The sequence below is a fragment of the Pomacea canaliculata genome, linkage group LG5 (genome assembly GCF_003073045.1).
Source record: "Pomacea canaliculata isolate SZHN2017 linkage group LG5, ASM307304v1, whole genome shotgun sequence".
Lineage (NCBI taxonomy): Eukaryota > Metazoa > Mollusca > Gastropoda > Architaenioglossa > Ampullariidae > Pomacea > Pomacea canaliculata.
In genome coordinates, this window is record NC_037594.1 from 31,134,228 (window position 1) to 31,145,393 (window position 11,166).

An 11,166-nucleotide genomic window follows, 5' to 3' on the forward strand; every position below is an offset into this window, starting at 1 on the left:
ATATTATACTTTCATTGTCGGACTCCTTTACTCCTTCGTCGCCAAAACCTTTCAACGTTGGCCCACCATACTAGGCCTTCACCACATCAATCACCGCGATGAATAGACGACAAGTTCACACCTTGGTTGGTGACTGCCAATTAGTCACGGGCTTGGACTCATACAACAAATGTCTGACCAAGATCGCTGTCCACGGTTGACAATGAATTCTATGGGCAGGCGGCAAAGGGTGTTGCTACGAGAGATCTTATCGATATTCGTTCCTCCAGGTCGACCACACGTTGACCAACTCATGGTGGCCATGTTCACGTTTGCAGTCAAAATGAGAAGAGGAGCGGAATGGACAAATCATGGTTTAGAAAAGTGAGCTTCTGCTAACGAATGTTATTTATTTTTCAACAGGCGATGCGTTTTATTTTCCTATCATTTAGATACTCTAATTTCCTTTTTTCTGGCGAAATACTTCGAATAACGAATGAGTAAAAATTGTATACTGTTATGATATGAATGAGTATTGTTATGACATGGAATAACAAGTTTTGTTTTGATTAAAGCTTTTTTGTGTCTTTGTGCTTGATTCCCATGCTCGCAATAAAAAGTATAATGTAGAAAGAAAATTGATTCCCTGCTCTTACTGAAATAGTAGACAAAAGTAAACATTAACACTTAAAATAAAACACTCGATGGAGTTTCTTTGGTTATCTTTGTATCAAAACCCAAAGTTTTCACTTACAGTAAAATGCCAGGTGGACTGTTCAGGCTTCTTTCCCGCGTTTTCTGTAATTACAAGCCTTGCTATCACCTGTCCAGTAAATCTTTTTGATGTTCTATATGAAAGAAAGTCAACTTTGGACTGCTGGCAAACCTTCCCAACTCCAACGCCCTCACCCCCTCTCCTACCCCTCCCATTTTCATCACTTCAGTCCTTGTTACTTTGAACTCATCCTAGATAACACCTCTACGTCGGGTAAGTGAATAGCTGGCGACTGATGAATAGGTATCTGGCATCTTTGAGGCACCGCCCTCAGCAATGAAACCTCCTGAACAACCAGAGGTTGCCTCCTTTGCTTTCCCCGTGTCGGCAGTAATAGTCGTGTGACATCCCTTCTCTTTGACACCTGTAGCGCCCTCTGTGGATTGAATGTGAGGCACCTCACCCTGGTGGTCAGTCTCTAATTTGTAATCAAATCTCTCAGCTCACTTCTGACCCACAATAAAATTGTCAGTCTTGATATATTACACGTTTGATTACACTGTTTAACACACGTTCTTACATTTCATCCACAGCACACACACATCAGCACAGTACGGACCACACATTGATAAAACATATAGTATCTTAATATTCACATTGAAAATTTACTGAAGAAAAAAAGAGTCTAGATTGAATCCGCATATGTACGACATCAGACCAGCTTACATTGTCATCTATAACAGGGAGGGCAAAGTACAGCCCGCGGGTCGAACCCACGGACGTGAAGTGCACTTGTTTTCTTTTTTTTTTTTTCTCAGACTAGGTTAATTTGATTGAAATTTAATTTATAGAATACAACAGCGTTAGAAATCGACAGTCCGCAACATTTTAACACAAAGTATAAGGATAACAAATAGCATTGATGGAGTCGTTCAAGAGCATCGAGGGCGGTTGCCTTCAAAGGAAAGGCTGGTTTGAAAGTTTTGTTGTGAGCTATTCAAACTGTTACTTTACACAATAAATTCATTAAGTGAGCGCCATTATGTACTCATTTGTTGTCCATCCCATTATCACTAAGTGTCTCGTGTAGTCACAAGCAAGGAGGGAATAAAACAACAAGATCATTACTGCTTTATTCCTATGAGTGTGAGAACGCATGCAACAACGAGCCTTCCAAACAAAGAAAATTAAAGTCGGCCACTCCTAAACCAGTTTGAAGTTTGATTCCTCTTGTTGTTGTTTGTGTTGTTGTTTATCGTTTTCATTCACATTGCATTATTATTGCTCTTTGATTTGTTGGTTTTCCTTTTTTCACCTTGTGCTTTTATTGACCTTTGTGTTGACTCGTCTTCCTGCTCCTCCATTCAAGCTGGCAATCAAAAACAGTTCCCAGGTACCTCAAAGAGGTAACGGTTTCATGTTGCCATCTCTGATATCAAGCGCAATAAACTCTGGTTTATAACTCTTTACTCTCATAGATGTTGTTTCCTCAATCAGTTTCCCTCTTACCTATTTCTGTTGCCCCACAACACTTCCATCACAGGTCTCTCAATGTCACGTGGCAAAAATATCTGTACACACTGACAACAGCACTGGCAAAATACTGTGTGGTGACACACTGACACACACACACATACAGTGACACACACACTGACACTTGAACGCTTTGAACATTCAGAGCTAATGTAATATTTCTTGAAAACAAATGTCACCCGTTGTGTGGCAGTCGGCGGTGACACCAGCATCAGTGTCATCCAGGTGAACCGGTTGTTACACTCACACCCTCGTTACGGAGTCTTGATAGACTGAGTTACACGTGAGTTTGTGCACTCGTCCTCGTCAGTTTGTGTTGTCCACAGGAGGTCTGCACAATAACAGTAATAACGACAATAATAATACCATAAAAATACCTTACTATTATTATTACATTTGCAACAGGTGCGCTATTGTCCCAGCCTGTCAGTCATTGTCGTCTCGTGTCAGTCTGCTGTTGATTAGTGTTCCTCCCCCTACCCACCATGTCTCCCTCCCGCCCCAGTGTCGGACGATCATGAAGCCACCACCGTCACAGCACGCGCTACACTTGCATACAGACACTCCATCGCAGCAGACGCGACGACAGATCGTCTACCCCAGAGACTGGTCTACAGACTGGGTGACCAAGTCCCGTGAAGATGGCCGAGAGTACAGTCTTGCACCAGTCCAAATGTCAGTTGGTGTTCCTGGGCAAGACGGGGTTAAAGGTCTCCAACCTGTGTCTGGGAACGTTGACCTTTGGCCAATCACGTGTAAGTACATGTATCCATGTGTGTGTCCCTGTATGTGTGTGTGTGTCCGCGCGTGTGTGTGTGTCCGTGTGTGCGTGTGTGTCTCCGTGTCCGTGTGTGTGGCCATAATGTAAGACAAGACAGCACGATGACCTGACGTGACCTAAGCACCTTAGCTGTCATTCTGTCTGCAGACGGCTGACTTTCTCAAAGACAACCTGCAGGACGAGGCGGCCTATCAGCTGATGGAGCGATTTGCACAATGGGGAGGTAACTTCCTGGACACGGCAGACTTTTACGGTCCCAGCACCTCCGAGATCATCGTGGGCAACTGGCTCCAACGGTCAGTGGGCAATGTGGGCAGTGGGTTGGTCTTTAGTCAGGTCACCGTCCTACTGTGTGGGCAGAATGTTCAAACTGACCGATGATATCCTGCTCATTGTTGGCACACGAGGGGGAGTAGAATAAACACAATGTTTGGCAAACGCCGAGAACCGTTGTCAGTTCGTCTGACAGACTCCATTTGACCTTTAACCTCGCCATCATCCGATAGAATTACATACAATCTACACAGGGTTACACACATGCTTGTAGTGGTTGTGTCGTTATGACATTACAGGCACGATTGTGTTGTGTACACATACAGACAGCATGACACGTACTGTCACAGACAGGATGACAGGATGACATTGTGCACTGTCACAGACAGGATGACAGGATGACATTGTGTGCCGTTACAGACACAATTACAGACACAATACCGTTACCGTGACAGGATAGTGTATTGTAACCTTGCAGACAGGATGGTATTGTGTTACAGACAGGATAAGATGATGCTGTTGTGGTATAGACAGGATAGTACTGTGTTACAGACAGGATGACAGGATGCTGTTGTGGTATAGGCAGGATAGTATTGTGTTACAGACAGGATAGGGAGAGGTTCGTGGTGGCCACCAAGGTGGGCATGCCCACAGACCCTGCCAACCCTCACAAGGTGGGCCTCAGCCGCCGACACATCACACAGGCCGTGCAAGACAGTCTGGGCCGTCTACAGACAAACTTCATCGACCTCTACCAGGTGTGGCTGGCTGGCTGGCTGGCTGTGTCAACATTCGTCATTCGCACTTACATGTCCAGATCAGACAGACAGGCATACAGTGGTATTCGAGAAATTTCTCAGTCCCATGTTCTTGAAAAGAGTGATGTCCCTTTGCTTTGTCACACCTGGCTCTTTGCCCTTTGGTCTCCTCCATGGATCTTCCTCGAGTTTTGGTTTCTCCTACTGGTCTGTGATGTTTGCTGTCTCCTACGTGTGATCTGTGATCTTTGGTGTCTCCTACTCATCTGTGATGTTTGTTCTCCTACTCATCTGTGATGTTTGTTCTCCTACTCATCTGTGATGTTTGTTGCGGCCTTCGCCTCTGCTATGGATTGTTGCTCAGTGTGTGTTGTGGACTCATTTTTTACATACACATCATCTTCCACTAACGGCTTCTGTCTGTCATCTTTGGGTCACTCTGCTGTCCTCCATGCTTGATTGACGGGCCATGCAGGTTGCTAGGTGTTGTGTAGACCACATGTTGGTCTCAGTCGTGCTGCCCTCAAGCTACAAATGAAATATTCCGACTCATCTTTCACTGGCCTAATCCTAAATTCTAGACATTGTCTGCACCCAGCCAAGGTCCGCCTCACAGGAAAGTCCGATACTAGCGGGAAGGCAGCGAGTGTAAAAATGGACAAGTAAACTAGAACTCATTGTCTTTGATATCAGCATCCATTATTATTATTATGTCATGACAGACTCACTGACATTACCTGTCATGACAGACTCACTGACATTACCTGTCATGACAGACTCACCTGTGGGACATCGCCGTGCCCCTGGAGGAGACGTTACGGACCCTGAACGACCTGGTGAGGTGTGGCAAGGTGCGCTACCTGGGGGCCAGCAACCTGTCGGGGTGGCAGATGGAGAGGTACCTGAGGGTGCAAGAGAAGCTGGGACTGGAACCTGTTGTCTCTCTTCAGGTGAGACTGTACAACCTATTGTATCCCTTCAGGTAAGACTCGGCATGGACTGTACTTGACAGTCAGCAGAAGGAAAGACAACTTGAAGGACAGGAAACACTAACCTTACCTGTTACAAACAATGACTTCACAATCAGAAAACGAGGTCAGAAACGTTACAGGTCACGTGGACATCATCTATTCTCATCAGTACTAGAGAGGAAGCCAACTACCTGACTTTGACGACCAGTCAGGCCAAATTTGAAATCACAGTTAAACTACCGGAGTATTTCTCAAACTTTATATAAATGCGCCGTCCTCAGAAAGAAATGTCACGCATGACGTCACGGTTGTCCAGGGAATCACCCCATTAGTAAAGTAGCGTTCCTTAGATTAGGGTAAATAGTATCCTGTGGTGAGATTTACCTAGAAATTATGGGATCGTGCCCACCGCTACACGTTGAACATCGCAGCTCTTAGTTTTTCTGCTGACTTGCATTATGCTAGTGTTCTCACATTGTGCCAAATGAAACCTGAACCGAATAGGGATTCTTCTTTTTGTTCCATAACGACGTTGATTTATGAACGAATCTATGAAACAACTTCGTCAGGTCACGTGACGTATTGTATACTGCGGTCCACAGCAATACTACAGCCTACATCAACGGTTCTCAGAGCTGGAGGCCTTCCAGGTGTGCAAGGGAAGCGGTGTAGGGGTGTTGCCATGGAGCCCACTCAGCTTGTGAGTTCTTCACTTAACCTCCTACTAGTATGAAAGGATTTAATTGTTGATTTTTTAATGTTTATTGTTGTTTGTTATTTTTTATTAACTTTAATTTTTTGTTTTTTGGTTTTATTGCTTTGTTTTCTTGTAGTTTGGTGTTGTATTGCTCTTGTAGTTTTATTGCTTTCATTGGATTTAATTTACTTTTAATTGTCACTTAACACTAGACACATATAAGGCCGTAAAGCGATAAATAAAACTTTTAAAAATATTTGTCAAAAATCTTTTAAAACTAAGGCTATAAAAATATCACTGAGTAAATAAGGCTACGGGTCAAAGGCCACCTAGGCAATGATTCTTCACCGAGCCGACAATAACTCCTATATCTCACACAACAACTATGTGTCAGCGGACTGCTGTCTGGCAAGTTTACCCGCTACACCCTACCCGACACTGGCCGCATGGCTACAATGACGTCAGCCTTCCCTCGAGTGTGGGCAGACGATCAGCTGTGGAACATTCTGGACGTCACCAAACGCATCGCTGAGAGCAAAGGTCGAGTTGTCTTTTGTACCACACATCACGAGTACATCTGTCGAACGTTTCGTGGTTTGTCAAAACAACAATTAACATGTTGTCTCATCCGCTTGTCCTACAGGTAAGAGCCAGGCCCAGGTGGCGCTCCGCTGGCTGCTGCAGAAGGACTTCGTGGCTTCCGTCATCATCGGCGTGCGCACCCTACAGCAGCTGGACGACAACATGGGCGCCGCCAACGGCTGGACACTGACACCGGAAGAGGTAGGTTATCACGTGACCTGCGACCTGTGACCTCTGTGTGCACCTCAGTATACAGCAGACGGTTGTACATCTTTGTGGCTTGTATTTTACTGTAGCCATGATTGTTGTTGCTGCATTGCACCAACGATTTGTTTACCAAACATGACTGATAATCACACTTCGTAGCATCATGCAATGTTACTGCACTTTGCCTTTCTTGCCCAATGCTCATTTGTTGAGCGTTAACGTGTAAATATGTGTGTTGATAGCTATCAGGAGTGTTTATCCGTTGACATGAAAGCCCGGATGTCTTACTTCGTGACACTCTAAACCTTGTTGACCTCTTTGTGTGATCAGATGGCGGAGCTGGACAAGGTGTCGCAGCCAGAGAAGCCCTACCCCTACAGAAGTAGAGGCTTCGACTTGGAGAACCGCATCAACCCCTTCAACCCTCCAACCTCGGTGTGATGACCTCGACACTCATGAAGTCAAACGAATAGTTTGTCAACAAAACTCTGCTACATCTCTTTCTGGGAAATTAGTGTAGTTTGTCCAAGTTTTTTTGTTTTGTTTTTTGTTTTTTGTTGTTGCGTACGTTCAATTAAAGAATATCTTTCTGTGAAATAAATCACTTTGTACCTTAGCTGACGTAGTACACGTTTGTAATGTTGGCTAAAAGGTTCCCCTCGACCACACCTAACCTTTGTACTCATTATCTGCACATTTCCAACACAGAAACATAGTTTGTCCCTGTTTGGGGTGTCAATAGTTCCTGTCTCTACATTTAATATGAGGCACAAGTCTCGGGGCATTTATAAGGAAGAAGGAAAGACATTCCTGGACCTGTGGATGGCGATAGCAGTAAATTAAGTACCTGAGGGATGCCAACATGTGTGTCAATACAAATATCAACCAGCTGGAGCAGTTGTTGCAGACTAGCTTGACTATAGTATCCTGCAGGCAAATCTAATCCTCGCTGCCTTACCTTCCACATCCCTCTGTGGAGTCGTGTACCCATTCCCACAGCAGCGTCGACTTTGGAAGAGCAAACACGGGTATCGAACCGGCGCCCCTTTCAGTTCGGAGCTAGCGCTTTAACCACTCGCTATCCCCTTCCAATACTCGGGTGGTGCATGAGCTGCTTGTGATGGTTCAGTTCTAGCCGGGGTACAGTGGCATTGTTATCGGCGGAGATGCTAACACTACCATTGACATCGGTTTCTAAAGGGTTTGGAAATCAGATGAAACAGATAACATTCTCAACGATACTGCCACAAACCGTCTTGACAAAGTTCTGATTAGTAGTGAACCAACTTTCAAATGACACCTCCAAGCACCTCTGACTTTGTGTCACCTGTGTTGCTGGTGAAAGTGAGAAATAAAACTGAATCTCAACATCAGAGAGACTTAATTTTGCTGTCGGGGCTGGCCACCATGTGCACCACACCGAGTCGTGCAGTCAAGGGAGCAGCCACAACATGACATGAGAGAGAGAAAGAGGGGAAAGGTCAATAACTCGTTGCCTTGACGACGGAAGAATGTCGAACAGTTGTGGAGAAATTATTGTTAAGTTTTCTCATTATCTAAATAAAAGATTGTGTGTCAGCCGAAAAGAAAACTGATAAAGACCAGGCTACTTATCCAACAATCTATGCTACAACTGATCATATTTGCACGATAGTTTCTAAGCTTCACAAGTGTTTACACGGCTTGCAAAAAAAAAAAAAAAGGTTCTGTTTGTTTTGTGGATTAAATGAAAGCTTTCAAGTCGAAAGAGTTTCTTTGTGGAGTTAACATTTGTATTTTGCTCTTGCACCGAAATATAAATGCAAATTAAATTTTTAAAACAGATTTCAGAAAACAAAACTTCAATCTAAATGTCAATATACGAGTGACAATACAATCCACAGCCAGCGTGACCAAACTTCCCAAGACAAGGTTCTGTTCTGATTCACCAGTTTTATTTGTTCTGCGAACTTTCTTCTCTGTGAAGTCTGTCATTTGCACATTAACCTGGGATGAATATTAAAACCAAAAAGCAGCTAGCAATAACAGAGCACAGTTCTCTTACTAGTTTGACACACAAAAATACATCATGACTTCACTAACTTTAAACATTTTTTCTTCTGTCATCACTGAAGGATGCACTTTGAAGCATATAAATAGTTTCACAACAGGAAGTCTACTTTGATGATGTCATAGTAAGCAATACTTTATCATATTTCCAAAATGCAGGTGAGCAATTCAAATGTTCAAAACATATATTGCAAATGAGCAGTACTGTGAACTTAGATTATGAAAGTAAACTATCTTGTAATAGAAGCTGAACTCCCTCAACTAAAAACACCTTCGCATTCAATATAGCCTTTAATAAAAACTAACATTTTAGTCAGCAGTTTTCAGTGCTAATGAGAAGTGAAATAAATACAAGTTCCTTAAACATCTATTGAGGCAATAATGTTTCAAGTACAGCTGAGGGGGAAAAAATCATTTAAAAAGTATCTCATGAATGTTAGATTTAAATGTATGATCTATTTCCCAAGCATCATCGTGAATACCTAAAACTGCAGCTATGGCAGGATAAGGCCTAAAATTTTAGAGCATTTCATGAGTTTTTCTCTTCCAAGAATCTAATGATTAACAATTAGCTCTGTAAGCATTACATGCAACGACACCTCTTTTGACTCTTTAGCAACATTCTACTAGAAAGAAAATCTATAACATTTACTGTACAACTTATAAAACTTTTTTCAAAACTTACATATATGAAACTATGCATAAAAACACCTATGAAAAGACAATTGTAGCCAGCAGAATACTACATAAATACCTTATTGCACAGTACAATTATATACCATTAATGAACATCGTAACATTTATATTTTTTATTTGCAGTCCAAAGTATTTTACTGTTTTATAAAATCACAGAATTTCACTCAGTAAAACTAGTAAATTCAAATGCTCCTGAAGTATTGCTTACAGTAACACCATTTAATCCCTTGTTGACCACTTGTTTTAAAGTTTAAAATCAGCTAGCAAGCTGGGCTTAATTGATAAAGATGTACTGAATTGTTCATGCTGGACATTTCAAAACAGCTGTTAACTTTCAGTCATGTCTAAAACACATCTCTGAGCTGGTTCACTGAAGCTGCCATGTTTTCTTGTTATGTGACATCTTCAGTACCATTCCAATGCAAGTGTTAACTTTCAGTCTCTTAATGCCATTATTAAAAACACTGGCATCTTGCATCTGGAGGTCATGCTGTTAAATCTGAACCAAAGCACAGTAATGAACAGTTGTCTGAATTGGAGAATACTGGCATGACAGAGGATAAAGTTACAAACAGTGACAGAGTTTCAACATGGCTATTGCATGCTTCAAAACGATTGTTGAAGAAATTGTAGAACCAACAATCTCTGTGTGAAATAGAACAATGCCATTGCAAAGCAGAATGAACTTGCACTGAGACTGGTGGAACTGAAAGCAGAATTCCCTGCACACAAACAAATCCAGTGCCTTGCACCCACCTTTTCTAATCAATCTGCTTTTCTCAAGATAGGATGCAACCCCAAGTCTGCTTATAATGATTCCCCAAGTTATATCTTTTTGCAAATTTCAGACTTTCTGTGCTTCTGGCAGATTGAAAGCCACAAATCAGGCTTGTGCTGGCCAGTCAGCAAACTTCTAACAATATACAAGGACCAATTGACACTTCTTATCAAATAGATTTGACTACACCACACACTAGGGCAGTTTGCTTTCCTCAATGAAAGAGTACACAAAAGTAGTAGCCTTCATGTACCATTCTAGACCTGGGTTTAAGTAAATGATTCTTTTGAAACCTATAACTGTAAGGATAAATATTTCAGAAAGTCAGTATCTCTCACTGAACGCCAGCTTGATAGTTCCATTTTTCTTTACTTTAAATGTTCGGTTCAGTGTATTTCCCTGAAATTCTATGCACCATAGAGTGTCAGAAAGTCTGGTGGGGTCAGATTTATGGGTAGGGGGACAAGTAAGAACTTACAAAAGCCATTGAGTATAGAAACATCACCGGGCTGTTTTGGTCATCACACCCTTATAAAAGTCACTGAGTATAGAAACATCACCGGGCAGTTTTGGTCATCACACAGTTTTGGTCTTTAACTGTCTTATATGTGTTCTTCACAATTATTACTGTATTTGCTTTATATGATTTGGACTACATACACTTCAATGTACAAGAAAAACAAAAGAACCTGAAAAACAGAACATTATTATCAGTAATTCTAGTGGGGAATTCAAAAAAGTTTGAAATGCAATTATCAGGAATTGCATTAAGAATTTTTCTCACTATTGAATTTGTTTTTAGGAACAAATGAATGAATGTGTGTATGCAGAGGCGGCGTTAGGGGGTGGCAAATGGGGCGGCCGCCCCAGGCCCCGCTCTCGAAGGGGCCCCGCGCTTCAGCCCCGAGGTCATCTTTATGACTTATTGCCAGCTGTGTTAAACAAGTTGTGACCAAAAATAATTGACGTTCAGAAAACGATTCTAAGTTCTAATTAAGCAAATTATTGAAGCCATGTCTTAACTTTAAACCCGACAATAATAACAAGCAGTTTATTCAGTTGTCGTCACCATATTATTGCGCTTTAAGAAAAAGCAGGTACTGTCACAAACGGTGGGAAAGGTTACGAACAATTAAAACACTAAATT

The 11,166-nt window shown here is 42.2% G+C and overlaps 1 protein-coding gene across 1 annotated transcript; it reads left to right on the forward strand.

Moving 5' to 3' along the window:
- The first annotated feature begins 2,750 nt into the window (after window positions 1-2,750).
- Window positions 2,751-7,112, forward strand: LOC112565384 (uncharacterized oxidoreductase YajO-like). Its single transcript, XM_025240809.1, has 8 exons — window positions 2,751-2,982; window positions 3,156-3,304; window positions 3,886-4,039; window positions 4,816-4,989; window positions 5,613-5,710; window positions 6,102-6,247; window positions 6,351-6,490; window positions 6,827-7,112. The coding sequence occupies exons 1-8, from the start codon at window positions 2,869-2,871 to the stop codon at window positions 6,935-6,937; spliced, it is 1,086 nt and encodes a 361-aa protein (XP_025096594.1). The 5' UTR covers window positions 2,751-2,868; the 3' UTR covers window positions 6,938-7,112.
- Window positions 7,113-11,166: the final 4,054 nt, after the last annotated feature.